The sequence below is a fragment of the Atractosteus spatula genome, chromosome 7 (assembly GCF_055471065.1).
Source record: "Atractosteus spatula isolate fAtrSpa1 chromosome 7, fAtrSpa1.hap1, whole genome shotgun sequence".
Taxonomy (NCBI): domain Eukaryota; kingdom Metazoa; phylum Chordata; class Actinopteri; order Semionotiformes; family Lepisosteidae; genus Atractosteus; species Atractosteus spatula.
Window position 1 is genome coordinate 36,580,348 of NC_142712.1, and position 23,465 is coordinate 36,603,812.

A 23,465-nucleotide genomic window follows, 5' to 3' on the forward strand; every position below is an offset into this window, starting at 1 on the left:
CCTTTTATAAGGCTTGAAAGTAGGTCGTCTGATGTCACCTGGATCTCCATTCTGACGCTTTCACGTTGTTAAGTATTAGTGTGATGTCATCTGACACCTCATAAAGGTTTATTAATGTTAAGAAATACACTTTATTTTATATAGTGCCTTTCAAAATGGCTTCTCAAACCGCTTTACAAAAAAAAACCTGGTTTCCAGCGGCCTTTGCAATATTTTTCCTAGTTTTGTGCTAACTACTGCTCGACTCAGTTTTGAGATCCGACACCTTTTTGTGGTGGTTTTCAAATAAAATAAAAGCGCCTCTAAACTCCCATTAAAACATGAAAAGCCTCTTTTTCGTTGTTCCTAAACCTACTGTATGTTTCCTATCCTTTTCTGATGCATATAAAAAGTTTAGCACCTCAAATTGATAATATTGCAATTGAATTGATTTCATACCATCTTTTATGCTGAAATGCAGTATAAAGCAGTTACAGTATATGGGAAAATAAGAATATTTCGCATAATTTCTGTATAATTCTCATAATCTAAATACACAAGAATATGACTGTACTGTACTAATAATCATTTTTCAGAAAAAAAATTGTGTAAAATGGTATCTCAGAAATGTGCAGTGAAAGAAAAAATCCTATAATAGTAAAACTAAGACCATCAAGATGTCAGGTGAAATCGATCCTGTGCATGCATTAGTGCATACAATGAAAATAAAACATTTTGTTGTGTAAATTGTTAAAGATTATAAAAAATTATACATTCAAAATATTTTCGACAGAATACCTATCGTGATTATCAGAACAGAAATTATAAAGTTCAGACAGCTGACAGAAGTGAAAAGTAAAACCGGTTGAGGTTTTAAGTAAAGTGCTAACGAGCCACGGGCACACTAACACACTGAACGGCCTCCACATGTTTTTCTCCTGTAAGTGTAAGTAGTACTGATGACAGCACTCAACGGGCCTGAACGGTTTTGATGTTGCTGTGTCAACTTCAGATTAATTCGCTACTATCAGGCCCAGCTCTACAAGCTCGGAATCGCCGTCAGTGTAAATGAAGAGGACTGAGAGGGGACGGTTAGTTCCCGTGCTTTCGTTGTCCCTCGTTTATTTAAAAACAAGCAAAGTGACAGTATTGCAGTACTGCTATTAAGGTATAATAACCTATAACGTTTGTAACTGAAACAAAGATTGTGAACGTCCGGAGCATTATAATGTTTTAATGTTATTCAGAAAATATATTTGCGGACCTGTGATTCAGCATGATCGAGACGACACGGTTTTTACCCTCGGTCTCTCTGCCTCTCGTTTATAAACCAAGTGCAGCGCGAGAGCAAGTGCGGCAGCGCGCGCGGATCTGGTACCACGTGACTCGGCGAGGAAAGTGCGAGAAGCGCTGAGACGGTTGAGAGACGCTGGGTGGAGCAGAATAAGGAAGCGGCATAATAATCAGCTGGTCGCGTCTCCTGTACATATATCACGTACAGACGACACAGCATAGTACTAGGCAACATACCGTACTGGGATTACCGACAGGGTAGTGTTGAGCAAGAAAGGGATTACATTAAAAAGCAAACTGACGCGAGAAACGGAAGAAACGGACAACGGGGAGGAGCAATGGAGGTGTGTCAAGCAGCGCCTTTACCCTAACTGAGCAAGAGGACAACGAAAAGAAAGGCGCACTGTTTTAAACTGTCGCAGGCTCGGCCGCCATTGACGTGTTCAACGGCTTGCTACAAACCGGTCTTGGGGGGAACTGCAGGCCGTTTGTACTTGACAGTTGATCGTGGATTTGAAATTGAAAGCCCAGACGTGTGACGTCGGAACACCAGCTGACTCGTCGATGCGCGACAGAAACGGAAAGCTGTCCCCGGCGATGCCGAGGCTCTCCGGACGGCGAAGAGGAGCAGACGCGCCCCAGGTATGCCGGGGGACACGACACGGTCCTCGCCAGGGCCCGGCTGTTAGGAAGGACTGCAAACTTCCCAGGAAAATATGTAGTGTCAACCCAGAAAACGACTCCAGCAACATGTCAGGGGTCTTGTTCGTGGGAACAGCTGACACCAAAGGAAAAGAGATTGTACTGCTATTTACACGGTCACTGGGACAGATATCACCTTCATATTGGACACGAAGACTCGAGACAATTTCAAACCGGCCACTGAACTGTCTGTTAAGAGGTAAACCTACCGTAAATACCTATAGGTATAGGGTAAAGCCTTGAGCTTATATTGGTGAAGTAATTCTCACAGTAGGTGCTTGCACGCTAAGGCTAAACATTGAGTGACAAAAACACACATTGTGCCATTTGCTATTGTAAAAGTTAACAACGCTCCCATTATAGGTTTAAAAACATTTAGTACATGAGGTTTAGTAAAACCTGAATGGTGAACGATGTAACAGACACGAAAGACACACTGTTGAGGTTGTATGCGGTGATGTTTTTAACGGCAACGGTGAGCTCAAGCTACTGCACAGAAAAAGCCTAAGAAGCCGGTAATACACGGGCCATGGTCCCCCTGGGCTGAGCGGTGCGCGCCGCTGGTAATAGTGCAGAAAAATGACGGTTCGGTGAGGATGCGCGTAGATCTAATGGACCTAAATGATGAAGAAATCTGTAAAAAGGGCGCTGAAACGAGCGGTGCACAAGTATACCTGCTGTTGTCTCAACCTTACAGTTCCCGTTCAGATAATCATACTGGTTATTCTGTACAATATTTAAATGCCTAATTGATAAAATAATATTCACAAATTTGAACATTTTATAGAATGTTTTATTTTGATTTCGACTGCACAAGCTTTTTTAAGTACCGCAATAAACCATTATTGTTTAGTAAGAAGTATTGAATAGTTTGTCATATTTGTTCATGTGTACAAGATATGCACGGTATACAATTTTTCAGGTAAATTCAACGTGTTGCTAAACATACTTAGCAAATTATGATGCCAATCTACTGTATATAGATACTTGAGAAACATACCTAAACTCAACTAGTTTGTGTCCAGTGAACACTTGGAGCAAACTGGGGTCTTTCATAGAGACTTGAGTGTTGCTTTTAAGTGGTTTTGGACCTATTACTGCTTGTATAGCAATGGCTGAGTATATAAATAGTTGACTTAGGGTTTGATACAACATTAAGATTCAAGGCAGGAAGCAGTATTCTTATCTGTGTGATCATTTTCTTGTGGTTGTATCCACTGTATACTTTTATGTTGATTCTTATTGTAAATCCGCACAAGTGGACTTCTGCTAAGCAAACAACCATTATGGTACTTCATTAAGCACAGTAACAGAATCACTGATGAAAGTATGATGTTGATTAAGTATTTTGATCAAAAAGTTTCATTTTCCTTTTAAAAAGTTTCTGAAAGTGATTGGAATGAACATAACATAATTTAGGGATGTTATTTCTCCAGATACCCCTTTTTGGATCGTACTGGCCGCACCGACGCCTTTCCACCCTGTTGCGTCTCAGATAGAAGAGCAGGACTTCAGCACTCCTGTGGAAGCCCGTGCCTCAGCGCAGTGCAGGTCTCTGAGTGAATGAGGAGCATGAGTGTGGAAACTGTGGTAGAAGTAGAACACTTGGAACACTTGGAAGTGCTTTGTATCTTTTAATGCATTTTTAAATGCACATCCAAAAGTTGTAACACTTTTATGTAAAACTTTTCTGGACACTCCACAAAAAGCACTGTACAGGCAATGGGGACTCCCCACACCATCACCAATGTGCAGCCTCACCTGCATGAGGTGACAGCAGCCACAGTGCTCCAGTACACTCACCACACCCCAGCCATCAGTGGGGAGGAGAACAGAGTGATGAAGCCAACTGATAGATGGGGATTATTGGGAGGCCATGATTGGTAAAGGCCAGGGGGAAATTTGGCCAGGACACCAGGATATTTAAGTATGAATTCCTTGTCACACTACAATATCGAGTCATGACTGACTGCAGTCCAGTATATGGAACACATGGAAATATTTCTCACAATGAAATAAAAGACATAAGTACAAAGCTCTTGGGATGATACATGCTTTTATTTAAGCTATGTACAAAGATTTTAGTTAGACCTCAGTCTCCTTGCAGTATTCCCACAGAGTATATGACCCCTCTTGAGAGCTGTCTGTGCTGCTCAGAGACTTTGTTTCTCCTGACCCGTCTTCCTTCTCCTGGGATACGCCAAGCTCCTGCCAATCGCAACTCCACAGCACCTTGTCGCTGTCTCCATCGTCGTCCAGCCAGGACGTAGGAGACGACATGGGCACTCCAGGGAGCTGCCAGTCGACAAGACTGGAGCCAACCTGGAGAAGAGATGGGCTGATGTGACTTAAATCTATCATCTGCAAAGTGACAAGGAAGAGTAAAGTATGTTTGACCGAGGAATATCACTGGACAACCTGCTTTTATCCAGATAATTTTCTCTTCATAACCTTAAAATTTGCAATTTCTCTTGTTTTCACCCTGTCCACTGTGAATACAGAACTGACATTCAAGAGCAGAAAAGCCACTCATTCACTTGACCTAGGCTCTGTGGAGAGGAGTTATTTCACAGTTTTTGAGTGTCTGTAATTATTTTTTTACATACTGTACATGTAAAAACGTAAAATCTATGCACTGGTTGATGGCACATGGCCCAGAGACACTCACACTGACGGAGTCCTGGCGGCAGTGTGCTGGTGCTGGCCTGTGGTGGAGCTGTCAGGGGACGGGTCAGGATCCTCGTTGTTGGAGTACCTTTGCAGCTGTTCTACTGGCTGTGCTTTTCTGGGAAAAAAGGAACAATGAATAACATGGACTTACATGTTGTTTGAACTATAGTTTAATCAAGTGTACAAGACAAGGTTTCTTCTTTTAAAGAGCTCATTTCTAAAATAATGTAAAATGAACATCTCATTTTGAACTAACTGAGGCTGATCTTGCCAGAAAGAGAGAATCTGAAACAATCAAGGCTCTGGAGTAAGGTTTTAGAGACTAAAAATATTACAAACAACAAGAGACTGATGGGTCCTCCTTGCTTGTTTGGCGGTTTACTTGCAAAGTAAATTTCCTCCAGACTTTTCTTAAAAGAGTTTGGGTCTCAATCACCTACCTGAGATAACTGTTGTAGACACCTACCACTCTGGGTGTAAAGAAGTGTTTCCTATACTTCCTCCTGCCTTAAATGCTTTATTTTCCAACAGTGTGAAACAGTCCCCTGGGGTGAAAGTATCTGTCCTGTGTAATACTATTTAGCTCAAACCCACAATGTTCACTCGGTGTCTCTGTAACTCATGGTGCTCTGCCCTGTCTCTGGGTCTTTGATTCCTGCTGAGAAACTTCCATTTCCTGACAAGGGGTTGCAGCTGTTGCCCAGTTTTTGGGGTGTGGGCCTGTGAAGGCAGCTCTGATTCTTTTGTGCATCATCCCCATGTTCTGTGAACCAACAAACACCTCTGAAATGCAGATAAGGGTAAAGTATGAGCGAGGTGCTATACAGGCCGATATGACTAAGTAAGTCACATTGTATTTTCTGTTAAAATGACCAAGATAAGGGGAGTGATTTTCTAAGTTAAAAGACGAGCCTTCCCGCCTCCCTACCTGTAGAAGTGGAGGGGGGGGGGCACAGACTTTGGGGTCTCTGTGGCAGCCGAGGGGTATTCCTTGTCGGGGGGTGTTGAGACTTTAATGGAGTCATTCCTCTGCGGCAGACAAACATCGCGACGAGGGGTACAAAGGTCAGAAGGAGAACTGCGTTGTCTTTCTTGGCTCCTTTTCTGAGGCACCTTTACTTGTTCTTGTTGAGTGCTATTTTCATGGTCACCTGGAGAAAGATCGAGGTGGCACTTGGCCTTGCAGGTCTGTGGCGCCCCTGGGGTACTGTGATTTTGACACAAAGGGTAACGAGAAGATCAGGAGAAGCTAATTGCATAGATGTCCACAATTAACTGTGAGCACTTTTAATAAGATCCTGAAGGTGCAAGATTTCTGAGGTCACCCTCTCAAAGGTTTATTAATATCGGAGTTTTCAACAGCCTTTTCAGTATTTGTCTTAGTTTTGTCTTAAATCCAGCTTGACTGAGTTCTGAGATCCGACACCTTGTTTGGTGATTCACCCTGCTGTTTCTAAATGCCGGGGCCCGGCCAGAACATGCTTGGTGTGGAGTTTGCATGTTCTCCCCCTTTCCTTCTAGGTAAACTGGGCTCTCTAAATCGCTCCTCTTCCATGTGTGTGTGTGCTCTTTGCTGAGAAGTCAGTCCATGGTGTAGTACCACTTGTAGCACCATGCCTCTCCAAGGACAAATCTGAAAATATAATTATGGGAGTATAACGTTGTCTTTAATGGTCTGACATTAAATACTGTACTCTCCTCTCTTGTTAAATGAGCACTTTTTAGTGAGTACTCATAACTAATGTGTGATCCATATACTCTATATACCTGTGTTTATACAAATGAGCTGCTGTCTTCACTAGGACGAGCTCTGAGAGAGTGGCTGCTTCTTCCAGTATTATTCTTCGCTCCTCTGGGCTGTTGTCGTATCTTAAACTGTTGAGAGTATTATAGGAGTGACGGTATAAAATGACAAATTATGCCTTCCTCTGGAGGACTAATTTTATACGTGGAGACAGGAATTTACTCCATTTTAAAAGTGTGTAAATGTCATTGCCTTCCTCAGAAGCCTCTGAGTTGTCTTTCTCTTTTCTGCTCTTTCGCTAGTACTTTCTCTGGGAGTCCGTGCAGCTTCCCACAGTCTGACCCCTCGGAAACTCTCTATTTACCGACGGGAGGGTGCAGCCTGCCTGCGTTGCCTAGCAACCAGAGCCCTTCCCTCCCTTGTGCTCTAGACCAGGGTTTTTCAACCTATTTTGACTTGTGCCCCCCAAACCACTCACACAATATAACTGATATTGTGTATACATACATGCATTTTAGCGTCATTCCTTAATTTACTTTCAAGGGAGCATATATAGCTTACAACTGACCTTATTCAGTGTGATGGTTGAGCCTGTTTCTGAGAGCACAACACGTGGATTCGTGGTTCAATTCCAGACACTGCTAGTCGTAAATCATCCACCACTGTCATTAATCGTGGGCAGCATTGGTTTTTAATATAAGTAAGGACAGAAAACGTTGTTTAGCAGAGCCAAGTGGAGGAAAAGGGCAAAAGTACATCAATTGCGAGTTTTGACAGTTCGGGGTACTCTGCCTCGGCTAACAGCCAAAACTCCACAAGTGGGGTTGAATTGAACTGTTTTCAGTGTGCGGTCACTTGAAAGTTCCAGAAGAATATCCTGTTGGTCTGACGACAGCTGACACCCTGCTGTGTTATGAACCCAGTCTTGCTGGTCCCGACTCTGTTGCTCAGGAAAATATTTTTGAAGTGTTCAGAAAGGGCTTGCCAGATGATGACTGATTTCCTCTTTCATAGCGCCCTAGCTAAGTTCATTTTCTGTTATATAATCCTCCGAGGTACGGAGCATGTCCACATTTCCCCCCTCAACTTGAGTTCTCCATCGCTCCAGTTTTCTTACGAACCCCTCGATCTTGTCAGTCACTGTCAGTACATTTGAATTGGGGTCCTGAAGTGACAAATTCACAGTATTAAGTCTATCGAAAATGTCAGACAGGTATGCAAGATGTGCAAGTCGCTTCGGGTCAGTAAAATATTGTGCATAGGGAGATGCACAATCAAGCAGATAAATGCGTAGATCATCTCGCAATGAAAATATCCACTGAATCACGTTTCCTCTCGAAAGCCAACTCACCTCCGTGTGTAGGAATAATGATTTGTGTTCTGACCCCATTTTTTTACACAACAGGGCAAACAGTCTTGACTTTACTGGTGATGAAATTTACAGTTTGTGTTACTGTCTGCAGCAAACTGTTCAACTCTAAAGGGAGCGTTTTTGCTGCAAGGGCCTCCCAGTCAATCATGCAATGGGTGAAGTGAACTTGCGGGGCTATATCTTGAACCGTTGCTTTAAGTCCTTTATTTTTCCCCACCATGGCACCTGCTCCGTCTGTGCATACACTGACGCAATTATTCCAGCACAGACCCTCTCCATCAAATTTGCTATTGAGTATATAAAAACATCCCTCCCTGTGCATAGTAAAATTACAAATCCTCAAGCATTTTTCCCTCATAGCAGTTGCGAACAAATACAAGCAGTTGCACAGCGTTCGTGAAGTCTGTCATCTCATCCAGTTGTATTGAATACTTCTTCTCACCCTTAATTCTATTAGTGGAAATTTAATGTCGTTTGCTATCTCACTGATACGGCGGCTGACCGTATTATCAGAGAGTGGAATCTGCTCAATATCGCTGGCTAACTTCTTTCTGTGCATAGTTCGACATATAATGCTGCTGGGCGAATAAGAGTCTCGCCAAATTTATGAGGCTTTTTAGCCTTGGCAATCAAATACGCAACTTCAAACGAGGCAGTCAGGGCTTTGTGTGTCACTGTGGTCTGTTTTGTCATTGTTAGTTTTTGGCTAGCCAACTCTGATTCTTTACAGTGGAAAAAGTCATCCGTCTTATCTTTGTATGAGGGGTGCTTCGTGTTTAAGTGCCTCATTAATTTCACAGGTTTCAAGCTGTCATTTGCAAGTACCTCAGAACATAAAACACATTGTGGACGTGGTTGGTCATTGAGTATGATGCGCGTGAATCCATAATTTATGTACCTTTCATCATATTTCTGTCATTTAGCTGCACCAGGGCCTTTAGTTTTACCCAGGTTTCTCAGTTCTGAGCATGGCCCTGCACTTGATGTGGACGGCTCAATGACATTGATGGGGTCCGTTGTGGATTCCTCCTCAAAAACACCTGTCTTCTCTGATTTTTTCACATACTTAAACAGTTTCACATTCGCCGCTGTTCTTAACTTCAGCAAGAAGCCACTGGTCCATTTTTAAGTTTGTAATGGTGGTATAATGCTAAGTCTCAACTCTGCTGTAGCCTTCGCCAACGAGAATAGACGGCAAGTAGCCTGCTTAGCCAGGGACATAAACCAGATTGCAATACCCACCTCTAGATGAATAATGAATTGCTATTAAAGACTGAAGCAACATGTTCACTGCAGTTGTTTTATTCTTTTTCATTTTACTTGTGTGTTTGCGCCTAAAGGTCTGGTAATCTCATGGTGTGCCCCACAGGTTGAAAACCCCTGCTATAGACAGTGCTGGGCTGCTAGCGATTTAGCCATTCGCTCTTAAAGTTATTGAAAAAAAGGAGCAGTCTTACTGTTAAATCTGTCCTCATATGGTATCTCCTTTGGCACAAACAGGTCTAAAGGTAGGACATCTCTGACGCTGTTTGATGTGTGAGCAGAATAGACGCGTCTGACCCCGGGTGTGCGGGCCTGTGAAGTGAACTTGATTGACAGCTGTGTCCCAGAGCAACAAGAGCGCCCCCTCCTGTAGGAGCGGCCCAGTGAGCGACTTGTGTTCATTAACAGACATGAGACAGATATCTAAACACAGCTTCATGCTCTATTGTACTTTTACACTAATGGGTTTATTCGGTCTTTGACCGCACAAGACTGCACAAGATTTATTAATTTTTGTTCTGTAAGAAATTGCGCTTTGTTAATTTGTACTACAGAGATTGTGCAGATTTGATTTCTCTACATACAGTAACTACTTTATAATATAGTTAGCCATCTTGCACAAAGGGTGGTAAAATCTACTTGTTGTAATACATACAGTGCCTTGAAAAAGTATCCCTTTTTCCACTCATAAGAATCTCACAGCCTGGACTTTTATTTCTTTACATTTGTGTGTTGTTTGTACATTTGTATTATTTTTATTTGTGAGTCACATATTCATGTTCAGAGAGTCTTCCCAAAAAAGGAAGATGATAGTAAAACAAATTAGTTAAAAGAAAAAAGATGAAATATCATCATTTAATAAGTATTCATCCCACTTGTCCAGTACTTAGTTGATCCACCTCTAGCAGCTATTACTTCCAAAAACAACTGCTGGCTAAGTTTCTATTAACGTTGCACTCTGAGATGGAGCAAAATTAACCCATTCCTCCTTGAAAAATTGCTCAGACTGGTCAGGTTAGTTGGGGAGTGGCGATGGACATCAAGTCTGAGATCTTGCCACAGATTTCCGATGGGATTAAGGTCAGGACTCTGACTGGGCCCCTCAAGGATATCTATTTTCTTCATTTAAAGCCGCTCCAATGTTGCTCTTGCAGTGTGCTTCTGATCATTGTCCTGTTGAAAGACCACCTTCCTCCCCTGTTTGAGCTTTTTGTCAGAGGGTAGCTGGTGTTTGTCTAAGATTTGTCTGTAATGTGCATCATTCATCTTCCCATCGATCCTCACAAAATTGCCAGTCCCTGCCACAGAAGAGCATCCTCATAACATGATGCTCCCACCACCATACATCACAGTGGGGATGGAGATCTCGGGGTGTCTTCCTTGTCACCAGAGTGTTCAGGTCTCACGAGGGTCACCCCCCCACAGCACACAAACACTGTGGCGAGGTGCACAAGGAAAAGGGGGAACTCTCCGTCCTTCTCCTCTGCTCTTTTTTTGGGGGTCCTCCTCCTTCTTTTCTTCCGAGTGATTTCATGGTCGCCCGGGGGGCGATCTGGCCTTGGGCCTTTGGCCTTGCAGACCTCGGTTCGTCTTTGGATGCAAAGATTCTGACCCATGGGGAAGCAGAAACTTATGCGATTTGATGACTGTGACCCCTTTTTATAAGGCTTGAAAGTAGGTCGTCTGATGTCACCTGGATCACCATTCTGACGCTTTCACGTTGTTAAGTATTAGTGTGATGTCATCTGACACCTCATAAAGGTTTATTAATGTTAAGAAATACACTTTATTTTATATAGTGCCTTTCAAAATGGCTTCTCAAACCGCTTTACAAAAAAAAACCCGGTTTCCAGCGGCCTTTGCAATATTTGTCCTAGTTTTGTGCTAAATACGGCTCGACTCAGTTCTGAGATCTTTTTGTGGTGGTTCACACTGCTGTCTCGCGATGCCTGAGTTTGGCAGAGAGCACACTTGGTGTGGAGTTTGCATGTTCCCCCCTTGCCGCCTGGATAAACTGGGGTCTCTAATTCGCGGCCCTTCCGTGTGTGTGCGCACTGTGCACTGAGAAGTCAGCCCATGGCGTGTGCTCTTGTAGCCTCACGCCTCTCCAAGGATAAAGTTGAAAATATCATTTTGGAGAATTGCGTATGCACACTGTTAAATACTGTACACTCATCCGTCGTTAAACGAGCACTTACTTTATTTACAAGTACTCGCTGAAACCAGCGGTGGATAAATATACCTGTTTTTAGACCAGTGAACCGTCCTCTCCGCTTAGACGAGCTCCGAGTGAGTGTCCCGTTCTGCCGGTTTTACTTTTCACTTCTGTCGGCTGTTGTCTCCACCTTACAATTCATGTTCAGATAATCACGTTAGTTATTGTGTAGAATAATAATCTGAATGTTTATTCAATGAAATGAAACCCACTGTGCTCTTACAACGAGGGATGAATACGCTACCAAGCATATAAGAGACGGAACGACCTCCGTGTGTTTGCAACCTTTTTTGTTTTTACGTTCTCAGTAGAAATAATACTTAACCTGCCTCGGTGTTGACGCTGCTGTGTGCACAAGAACGGTTTTGTCCAACTTCAGATTATCGCTGCTACGGGTCCCAGCACTACAAACTTGGGATCGCCGTCAGTGTAAATGAAGAGGACTGAGAGGGGACGGTTAGTTTCCGTGCTTTCGTTGTCCCTCGTTTATTTAAAAGTAGTAAAGTGACAATATATTAGTGAAAAAATAAAATATCTTCAAGCACAACTTATTTGTAACTGAAAGTTAACATTATTTAAGCAAACGAGGTTTAGCAGATACCAGCAGTGCCACTACATAAAGATGAACTTTACATATTCATCGATAACATTAATAAAAATGGATCAATGGATTAATAATATGGATCAATACTGTAAGTGGGCAAATACCATATTATTCTGCAAGTTTCCAGTGCCAGGCATCATGCTGTTGATTCGAAGAGCACTGTTGGGATGATGGCTGTCCCAATTGCTTGAGGTGTACAGTTCCTCTGGCTTCCTGGCAGAGATGTACAGAGACCTTTTGGTGGGCAGTGGCTCAAAAGAGTATCCTGAGTATCCTGGACACAAGTCCACACTCTGCAAAGTGACAAGGAAGACGATAGTGGAGTATGTTTGACCATTTCTCTTGTTTTCACCATGTCTACTCTGTACACAGAACTGACATTCAAGAGCAGAGAAGCCACTCATTCACTTGACCTAGGCTCTGTGAAGAGGAGTTTTGTCACAGTTTTTGAGTGGCTGTAATTATTTTTTCCATACTGTACATGTAGAAAGGTGTAAAATCTATGCACTGGTTGATGGCACATGATCCACAGACACAGACTCGCACTAACAGGGAGTCCTGGCGGCAGTGTGCTGGTCTTGACGTGCGGTGGAGCTGTCAGGGGACGGGTCAGGATCCTCGACGGAGCAGCAGCCCACTTCGGGGTGGGGGGTCCCTCTCCAGCCTGAGGCGCCTCTGGGGAGAGGGGCCGTTGAAGGTGTTCTATTGGCTGTGATGTGTGGGGAGGAAAAGACAGATTAATAATGTCATTATAAAATAGATTTACAGTCTATTAATACTACAGCTTAAACAAGGGCACAAACTGTACAAGACCGTTTGTGCTTCCTCTGCCCTTCCTCCTGCCTAAATCCCTTTCAGTTTCCAATCGTGATCCCTGTGTCTCTCGGACGTGTGAAACAGTCCCTGGGATGATAGCTTCTGTCCTGCCTGATATACTTGGCTCGACCCGCAATGTTCGCGCAGTTTCTATGTGACTCACGGTGCTCTGCCCGGTCTCTGGCTGCTTGATTCCTCCCGGGAAATGGTCTTTTTCCGGGGAGGGGTTGCGGCTGTTGCCTGGTGTCGCGGCCGTGGGCTTGGAGAGCAGATCTGCTCCCCTGAGCCCGTCGCCTTCATCTTCCTCTAGGAGCGGGCTGGGAGGTGTCTCCTCACAAGAGCCTGTAATTCAGGGAACCAACAAGAAACAAATCTGAAATGCGGAGTCCGATAAAGTACCTGGCTTGCCTCCTGACAACCCCCTCTTCATTTTCTTTTACTCTGGGGAAGTTTAACGAAATAATAAAATTTGTAATCAGCTGTCCGCCGAGACGAGGGTGGTGATTTTCTAAGTTACTAGACAAGCCTCCCTTCCCGTGGAAGCGGGGGTCGCAGATCTTGGGGTGTCGGAGACAATCGGGGTGTCATCCTTGTCCCCGGCGGGTTCAGGTCTCATGCGGGTCACCCCCCCGCAGCACACCAACACTGTGGCGAGGTGCACAAGGAAAAGGAGGAACTACCGTCCTTCTCCTCTTCTCTTTTTTGGGGGGGTCCTCCTCCTTCTCGTCTTCCGAGTGATTTCATGGTCGCCCTGGGGGGCAATCTGGCCTTGGGCCTTTGGCCTTGCAGACCTCAGTTTGTCTTTGGATGTAAAGATTCTGACCCATGGGTGAACAGAAACGTATGCGATTTGATGACTGTGACCCCTTTTTATAAGGCTTGAAAGTAGAAAGTCTGATGTCACCTGGATCACCATTCTGACGCTTTCACGTTGTTAAGTATTAGTGTGATGTCATGTAAGATCTCATAAAGGTTTATTAATATGAAGAAAGCTTGATTTTATATAGTGCCTTTAAAAGTGGGTTCTCATACCGCGTTACAGAAAAAAATATGGATTTCACTGGACTTTTCAATATTTGTCTATGTTTTTTGTTAAATACTGCTTGACTTCTTTTGTGTTAAATACTGATCCGACACCTTGTTGTGGCGGTTCACTCTGCTGTATCTCAATGGTCTGGCCCAGAGCACACTTGGTGTGGAGTTTGCATATTCTCCCCTTTTGCGCCTGGGTAAACTGGCTCTCTAAATCACTCCTCTTCCACGTGTGTGTGTGCTCTTCACTGAGAAGTCGGTCCATGGTGTACTAAATCTTGTAGCATCATGTGTCTGTAAGGATAAAGATTAAATAACTTTTGGAGAATGTGTTACCTTTACTGGCACAGTGTAAAATACTGTACATTAATCCCTCGATAAACGAGCACTTACTTTATTTTACAAGTACTCGCTGAAACCAGCGGTGGATAAATATACCTGTTTTTAGACCAGTGAACGGTCCTCTCAGCTTAGAAGAGTTCCGAGCGAGTGGTCCCTTCTGCCGGTCTCAACCTTTCACTTTTTGTTAATATAATCTTATATATTGTAGCGTTTTCAGGTTCCCTCAGGACAAAGGACAAGTGACAACGTGATAGTAAACCAAGCAACTGCTTTATTCTCGTATCGAAACCACACAAAAACCAAACACAGGATATACACACACATGAGGAGACCGACAGAAGCGTACACATGGATAGTGTGGTAACTCTTTAACTACAGGCTATACACTCATAAAGCTATACAGGACACTAAAACTACTATAACACTATTTACATATGCAGGGTCAGCTGCTGGTCATCGTGCTGACCCTCAGACTCCCCCCGGCTACAACTCCCAGCCTGCTTCGCGGTACCATGAGTGCCTAGGTGCGCTTCCTCCTTACCACCGGGCGAGGGCATTACAATATTCATTGTGTGGAGTAATATTTTGAATAATTAATAAAATTTAACATTTTGGACAGTTAAATATGTACATAATCAAAATAAAACTATGAATGCATAGCATCGATATCACCAGACAGCCTAATGGTCTTTATTTTTCAGTTATGGGTTTCATTCTTTATTTAGCTCCACGACTTTTCTAAAATACATATAAACTTTTTTTTTTACTATAAATGATGTTTGACGTTGTCATTTTTGTTCATGTTTAACATGCTTAAACGGTTTTGAGGTTGCTTTGTGCACAAGATAGGTCTTCTCTAATTTACGATTAAGTCCTGGAAACACCGTGGTAAGCGCTTTGCGACTTTTTGTCTCTTTTGTTTGCTGTGTTGTTAAATGACTAAAATGTTTTAGTTTCCAATTTAAAAGATCTCAGCTGCAAGCCAAGGGAAATGCAGTTGGAAAATGACATTCCAAATGGGATGTGGGTGCTGCCCTGGGTTTAATGGTGTGAAACCATATTGCTGTGTAGCAGCATGAAATAGAATCTAAAATGACTCAGAACTTTAAAAAATGGAATTGTGACATTGATGAACAGGGAATATTAATCTTTTGAATATGCATGGTGGAAAGATTTTACCCCTACCATTTAGAAAAATGTATTGTGCTTCACTTAACAGAGAGAGGCCCTGTGTGGGCATCATAAATCTTCATTCTGTGAATGATGCTGCAGATGGGGAAGCTTTTTCTAGTTTGTTTGCAATGTTACTGTAGAATATCTGGCCACTAAAAGCTAATTTTTAATTAATGTTTTTGATCGTTACACTCTAATAAAGCATTTGGTATATACTCTTGAGATTAATTAAAGCAAAAAATTAAGAATCTTGCTTCTGTGAGGGGGGTGGTTAATTAACTACAAATTAGGCTACCAGCCTATCTTTGCTGCAGTATAAAGTTTAATTATTTGTTTCAATTTGAATTATTAAGAGCACAGTCATTTTGTTATCCTAGGCCACTTTAAAACCTCCGTTTTTATAGAACCTAATTTAAATCACATTTCTAATGAAATCTAGAATATATCTGTGCATACAGATTGGTATTTTCTTTAGGTAGAACTTCGAATTTCATAAGAATATTGTTTTTTCACATCTGAAGACTGAAATCATACCTTTAGTGTAATGCGGTTTTGATTGCACATAGTTTTATTAAATATCCTTTGCATGTTTTATTTTATTGCACATATTTTCACCCATATGTGGGAGAAGTTAAATTGCTTTCTATATATACACATCACGACAAGCTAGTTAAATTAACATGATCATGTTTCTGAAAACCTTATTGCATCTTGTTATTAGAAAATGTTTTATTCTAATAGTAGTTCTGATTTTAATTACAAAGTTACCACATGTGCAGTGCATTCATTTAGACAACAGAGCAGATTAAAATCACTTTGGCATTTTCAGCAGCCTCTACATCTCCTTTCTCACAAGTCGCCCAGAAAGACATGTTCCCATCGAGGGTTTGAGCTGCGTGTGCAGGCATCACTGACCAGGTGACAAGTGTGAGACGGTGGACTCCGCAATGAGAAGTTTCTGGTCCTTCCCTTTGCAGCAGCTCAGACTGGCTGCAATCTTTTTGTTGGTGGTGATAATGAAGACGGGGCTCAGGGCAGAGTAGCAAGAGGCAAAGAAGACACGTGTGTCGGAGACGATGGGATGGACATGGGACACGCAGAGGGGGTAAATCCACATGACGTTGTCCATACTAAACAGGATGACGTACATGGCGATGAGGGTAAGGACAGCCTTGGACGCCTCCACTGTCTTTCTCTGCATGCGGTCGGCACCCTGCAAGCCCCTCGTTTGCTTCCTGTGGCGGTACAGGATCACGATGATGTAGCCGCCCGCGCTGGCCATCATGCCCACGAAGACGAAGTCCCGCACAATGTACATCACCCCGTTTCCCATGTACACCTCGAAGCTGGGGAAGGCCACGACGCAGAACTCCAGGTTCAGAGTGTACTCGGAGAGGGAGGAGTTGGTTGCGGCCGAGGAATAGAGTATCGCGGTCGGGTAGATCGCGACATTCAGCCCGTAAAGCAGCAGGAGCATGTGGGGGATGCGATGCGGGAGCCAGCTCTTCAGCCTGGTCCAGACGCGCGAGCCAGGGGGGGCGATGACAACGCACTGGTAGCAGCTGAGCAGGGAGGTGACGCAGATGGACATGGCCCGGCCCATGCGGTAGGCGAAGATGACCGCCTTGCAGCCGGGGTCCCCGAGGAGGCTCCGCACGCCCAGTGCAGTCAGGGCCTGCGGGATGCCGCGGCACAGCACCACCACCAGGTTGACGAAGACCAGGTTCCCAAGCACCAGGTCGCTGGGCGGAAGCCCACCTTGCGAGATGCGCAGGCGGCAGAAGAACAGCAGCAGGCCGAGATTCCCAGGGATCCCCACCGCGTCCAGGCAGATGAAGCCCGCCGCTTTCAGCATGAGCCGCACCTCCATTGTCTGGGGGAAGAGGTCCTGCAATTCCCAGTGCAAGTCAGAATAAATTTGTAGCATAAACAGCGTAAAAGCAGAAGTAAACCATGTGGGCAAAATCCACCAGGCTCAACTGCTTTGTTTTTAAGACATCCTGAGAATAGCAATCCATTTTTGAGCTTGTTTAATTCTCATTTCTAATTCAAAATAAATCGGAATAATTGATAAGTGGAGAGTTTTGAAAGTAAAACAAGCCCCGTTGTGCAATGTCAGTTTGGGCCATTGCCAAATTTATTTTTTTTAAAAGTAACTCACATTTTTATGTTGTTGAATTGTATCAAATAATTGCATTGAACACTTATAGCACTGTTAAATGAGTTCAGTTTTTTAATCCATATCAAAGGTTTTAAAACCTTTCCATTATTAAAGGTGATGTTAGCAGCAAATAACTGTACTGTAATATTAATTTACTTAAAGCATTAAGATTATTCTTGAAAGGTATACAGTTGTATGCATGTCCATATTTCGTTTCATATGAGTAAAGTAATAGTTTTTAAAGCACAACTAAAAATGCAACATTATTGAATTAAAATTGAAATACATTAAACAAACAGATAAGGCAAAATAAATCAAGCTGACATATTCTGTTGCAGAACGGTGTGTTGTTCCAGTAGTAATCACAAGTTACTATGTTTGAGTCCAGTAGTTTTGTAGAGCTGTGTAAATAGTGTCCTTTATGAAATAACAGATTGCATTGATTACATTTTAATATTAAAGTTGTTTCTTACCTTGCACTGGTGTTTGAAAATGTCCCTTTTGATCTTCCAGAGACCGGTCCTGTAAATTTATAATTTTTGAGCTCCTTTGTTATAACCCCAAAGGGATAGATCCAATTAGAATGGCTACAGTATCTCTTACAAGAACACGTAAACACATCATTCTTAGTAGAGAGTATACTGGGCTATTAAATTGAAATTCACTGTAGACTTCGGAAGCAACATTTGTTTCTGAATTGCATATTCAATTTCCAGTGAATGCAAGGCTGATATTTCCGATCATATACACTGTCTTCATCCACCTTCCCATGTCTGACCAAACCAGAGGTCTTCTTTTGACATCTGAAGGTGTCTTATCTCATTTCTAGAATTAGGGTCTGATTGATTTAATTGTTTGCTCCTGTTATTATGCATGTTGATGAGCCTCTACTGAAATTCAGTATATGATGAGGCAATTGTGCAATTCTTTAATGACATTTGTTTCTAGTTGGCACCTAATTCAGAAGATGCAAGATTGATGCAAGCTGAAGACCAAAATAGCGGTCACTACAGAGCTTTGCCATATTAAAAGGGAATCTACGAAGCTTGCAGAATGATTATTACTTCCTTCTCTGTGTATGAGGACTAAATCAATTCAAGATCAAGTGAACAGTTGCTGCTCTGCTTTTTTGTGCTCTATTCTTTTCTTTATGAGTGTTTCATTTCTGTTAAATATATCCATTTTGTCATGGCATTGACCTCTGTGTAATTCTGTACCTAACTAAAAAAAGTAGCACAGGTCATGTTATTAATGCAGTTATATTTTGAAGTTAATCTGAAATTAAATGTAATTATGTATAGTTAGTGAGTGGCAAGGTGATGCAGTGATTGGTTTTGCTGCTTCCCAGCACCGAAACCCTGGGTTCATTTCCAGCCTTGAAGAGCTATCTATATGGAGTTTGTATGTTCTCCATGAGTTTGTGTGGACTTCCTCGGGGTGTTCCAGTTTCCTGTCACAGTTCAAAAATATACTGGTAGGTTAATTGGGGTCTGGGAATATTTTCACTAGGAGTGAGTGTGTGTCTGTGCCCTACGATGTCCTGGTCTTCCATATAGGGTGTACCCTGCTTTTTACCTGTTTATTGCTGCGATAGGATCCGGCTCCCCTGTGACCCTGAATTGGGGTTAGAGAATTGATGGATGGAGTTTAACCCGAAAGATTGTAATGCTGCCTTTTCTAAAAATATAGTTCAGAAATGCATTAAATTATCCAGTTACCTTTTTTTGATTGTGATTACACTCTGATGAGTGTAATGAAGTGATGGGTCGGTTCCAGCTGGAATGTCCCAACAAGCTGTTACAAAACTCTTCAGATGTTATGGAAACACCATTAGTGCACTTCTGAGGATACAGGAATGCAAGTCTCACATTAGACTCCTGTTACAAAACAGTCACACTCAGGATATCCTGGTGCAACACGATGGCCAAAAACAGATGGGTCAGTGTCACACAGCTCTATAATTGCTTTCCAATGGCTGCTGCAGCAGACCAGGCATGTCGATGTGACAATCTCTATGAGGCTCAGACACTTTGCACTCCTTAGTACTCCACGGTGTACTACATTTGACTAATTCTGTGATTTCTTTCTCACAGCCACTGATTATTAAAGTTTACACAATGTGTCAGGTGTCAGTGCTCTAGCCATCTTTGATTTATTAATTTTGCTGTAAATTAAGTACCTTAACAGTACAAGACTTTGCCAATTTGAGCACGATTCCCATCTTGATGCAGTATATTCACACAATTTATTCAGATAAGAAACAGGTGAAGGTTAATTCCACGCTGACAGAACGGAAAACTGCTATCTTTCAGCTGTTGAGCATTCTTCAGGTTATTCTTCTGGCTTGGCAATAGGGGCACATTAGTCAAAAGTTTAGCATGTTTTATTTTTTCTTTCTGTCGTTCTGTGTGGAATTAACCTCACCTTTGTATGCTGCATGCTGTGTATCCTTTATCCTCCCTACTCTAACATTAAAAATCATTCCAGTTGTAGGGCGTACAAGGGAGGGCAGTAAGGTTTTGGGAATATTACAAGATTTTCTCCTATTATGAAATCAAAATGTGCTGCAACAGAAGACAACTATTTTAAAACATCCACAAGAAAATGGATGAAAGTGCTGTTAATTGCTTTAATATCTCTGATGACTTTCGAGATCTAACAAATTGGCCATCCTCCTTTCAGTGAATACTTCCTCAAATGCCTCTGTGAAATGAAGATTAAAGATCAGTCGGCTTGGCACATCCCAAAGGAATGGTTTTTAATTGCTATCGTATACAGTATTCATACAACAATAACACTCAGTAATTGTGATCTCTGGGAGTTTCATGTGACTCTGAAGCATTACCAGATGCAATCTATGATGTCAGAGGAAGTGGTCAGCCTGTACAATTGCCAAATGCTACCCATTGCTCACAGCTGAGCACCAATCCCAATAACAGAAAATGAAATCTAAAAGAAAACTCCAAAAACAGGTGACTGTAGTTCTTTAATATGTTGGAAGAATTGGTTTTGACTGAGTAATGGAAAAACAAAGTGATATTTTCATCGTGTTTATAATCCTATTCCTGATTTTCCCTTTTTTTATGAATGGATGTGAACAACATTGAGGCATATTGTTTTGGCAAGTGAAGAGTCTTATTTCAGTTTTATTTTAGTTTTGAAGTGTTTCTTTTGAGTGGAGGGAGGTGTCAGTAATTCGTTTTTAGTACAGAGAGTGTAAAGTGGGAAGAACAATAGCACAGAATCACCTAGAATTTCTTTAAAATAGTCATCTGAGCCATATCACGTTATGCTGGCTGCAGGTTCCTTTATATAAACGATTCCTAGGTGCTGGATATTTTCATGAATGGGCAGATGTATGATCAGCTTTAATGTTATATGTTGATACACAACAAAAAATATAAGTTATGACATTAACAGCTCTTTGAGAACAAACATTTTGTTATGTTCTTTTTAAATAATGAACAGTTAGTTTTACTCATTGAGCAGTATTAGTTCTTGAAGAAAACTGAGCCCAAGGTGTGTGATTTTGTAAAAATGCCTGGTTCTCGTTGATTAATATTTTAGTTAATTTCAAATAATCTCAAACCGAGTTGAAGAATTATCTTTATTAACAGCTATTCAAAAAGACATGATTAAAATTAACAGAAGAACGGTCGAAGAAGACCATGTCTTGGCTGAGTAAGGAAGACTGCTTTCTTGATACTGACATGATTGCAGATAGCTAGTTGTGAGCAATGTTTCCTGCTCCGTGGCTCACTATGTCTGGAGAGCTGTGTAGGACAGGCTGGAGAGTTTAGAGTTTCCTCTGGTAGCCAATACGAGGTCTGTTAGATAAGGGATGGACTGAGGTGCTCTTAGGTGCGGTGGAGGAAGTGAGTTAGTGAGTGAGTTTGTGAGTGAGTGAGTTTTAAAAAAAACATCTTATTTACTGCCAACCTTACTCCTGCTACACCTTCGCTATCATCCTCCGGAGTGGAAGAAGTGAGACACAGTGAGTGAGTTCCACTTTCCTATGGATCCAAAACACCAGCAGTCTGGCCTACTCTTTCAGGATTGGAATGGTGCAGTGATTTCTAAGCATGGAAGATCAAACGGCTTGGTCTCAGAGACTCAGTCTTGAATTATAAGTGTTCCACTTGGTCTCTTTTCATTCATGACACGTGGGATGTGTTGTCAGGTATTTTAAATTAATGTCAGGATTATTTGTAGTTTTGCCTTTTTTGCGTCTTAAGATCTTGCTATTTTAATGCCTAAGTGAAATTAAAATTTCATCCAGATGTCTCATAAAAGTGTCCAGACTTTGGCCATCAATCAGCTGTCTGGGGAGCTTATTCCAGACACCTACAGCTCTTTGTGTAAAGAAGTGTTTCCTATTATCCATTCTAAATGAATCCCCTTTGATTGCTGATTGAGACCCCCTGTACTTGTTTTTCAACTGAGTGTGAAATAGTTTCTTGTGTTAGTTAAATTAACGTGATCATGTTTCTGAAAACCTTATTGCATCTTATTATTAGCACATTTTCTATTCTATTTGTAGTTCTGATTTTAATTCCAAAGTTACCACATGTGCAGTGCATTCATTTAGACAACAGAGCGGATTAAAATCACTGGCGTTTTCAGCAGGTTCTACATCTCCTTTTGCACAAGTCACCCATAAAGAAATGTTCCCATCGAGGGTTTGAGCTGCGTGTGCAGGCATCACTGACCAGGTGACAAGTGTGAGACGGTGGACTCCGCAATGAGAAGTTTCTGGTCCTTCCCTTTGCAGCAGCTCAGACTTGCCGCAATCTTTTTGTTGGTGGTGATAATGAAGACGGGGCTTAGGGCAGAGTAGCAGGAGGCGAAGAAGACACGTGTGTCAGAGACGATGGGATGGACACGGGACACGCAGAGGGTGTAAATCCACACGACATTGTCCAGGCCAAACAGGATGACGTACATGGCGATGAGGGTAAGGACAGCCTTGGACGCCTCCACTGTCTTTCTCTGTATGCGGTCGGCACCCTGCAAGCCCCTGGTTTGCTTCCTGTGGCGGTACAGGATCACGACGATGTAGCCGCCCGCGCTGGCCATCATGCCCACGAAGACGAAGTCCCGCACGATGTACATCACCCCATTTCCCATGTATGCCTCGAAGTTGGGGAAGGCCACAACGCAGAACTCCAGGTTCAGAGTGTACTCGGAGAGGGAGGAGTTGGTTGCGGCCGAGGAATAGAGTAGCGAGGCTGGGCAGACCGCGCCGTTCAGTCCGAAAAACAGCAGGAGTATGTGGGGGATGCGGCGCGGTAGCCAGCTCTTCAGCCTGGTCCAGCCGCACGAGCCAGGGGGGGCGACGACAACGCACTGGTAGCAGCTGAGCAGGGAGGTGACGCAGATGGACATGGCCCGGCCCATGCGGTAGGCGAAGATGACCGCCTTGCAGCCGGGGTCCCCGAGGAGGCTCCGCACGCCCAGTGCAGTCAGCGCCTGTGGGATGCCGCGGCACAGCACCACCACCAGGTTGACGAAGACCAGGTTCCCAAGCACCAGGTCGCTGGGCGGAAGCCCACCTTGCGAGATGCGCAGGCGGCAGAAGAACAGCAGGAGGCCGAGATTCCCAGGGATCCCCACCGCGTCCAGGCAGATGAAGCCCACCGCTTTCAGCATGAGCCGCACCTCCATCGTCTGGGGGAAGAGGTCCTGCAATTCCCAGTGCAAGTCAGAATAAATATGTAGCATAAACAGCGTAAAAGCAGAAGTAAGCCATATGGGCAAAATCCACCAGGCTAAATTGCTTTGTTTTTAAGATGTCCTGAGAATAGCAATCCATTTTTGAGCTTGTTTAATTCTCATTTCTAATTCAAAATAAATCTGAATAATTGATAAGTGGAGAGTTTTGAAAGTAAAACAAGCCCCATTGTGCAATGTCAGTTTGGGCCATTGGCAAATTTACTTTTTTTAAAAGTAATTCAGATTTTTTTGTTGTTGAATTGTATCAAATAATTGCATTGAACACTTATAGCACTGTTAAATGAGTTCACTTTTTTAATCCATACCAAAGGTTTTAAAACCTTTCCATTATTAAAGGTGATGTTAGCAGCAAATAACTGTAGTGTA

At 42.8% G+C, this 23,465-nt stretch overlaps 1 protein-coding gene across 1 annotated transcript; it reads right to left on the reverse strand.

Annotated features, from left to right (window-relative positions):
• Window positions 1-22,067: 22,067 nt before the first annotated feature.
• Window positions 22,068-23,030, reverse strand: LOC148830887 (olfactory receptor class A-like protein 1). Its single transcript, XM_088919988.1, has one exon. It carries the CDS (start codon window positions 23,028-23,030, stop codon window positions 22,068-22,070), a length of 963 nt encoding a protein of 320 aa, XP_088776114.1.
• Between the last annotated feature and the right edge of the window lie 435 nt (window positions 23,031-23,465).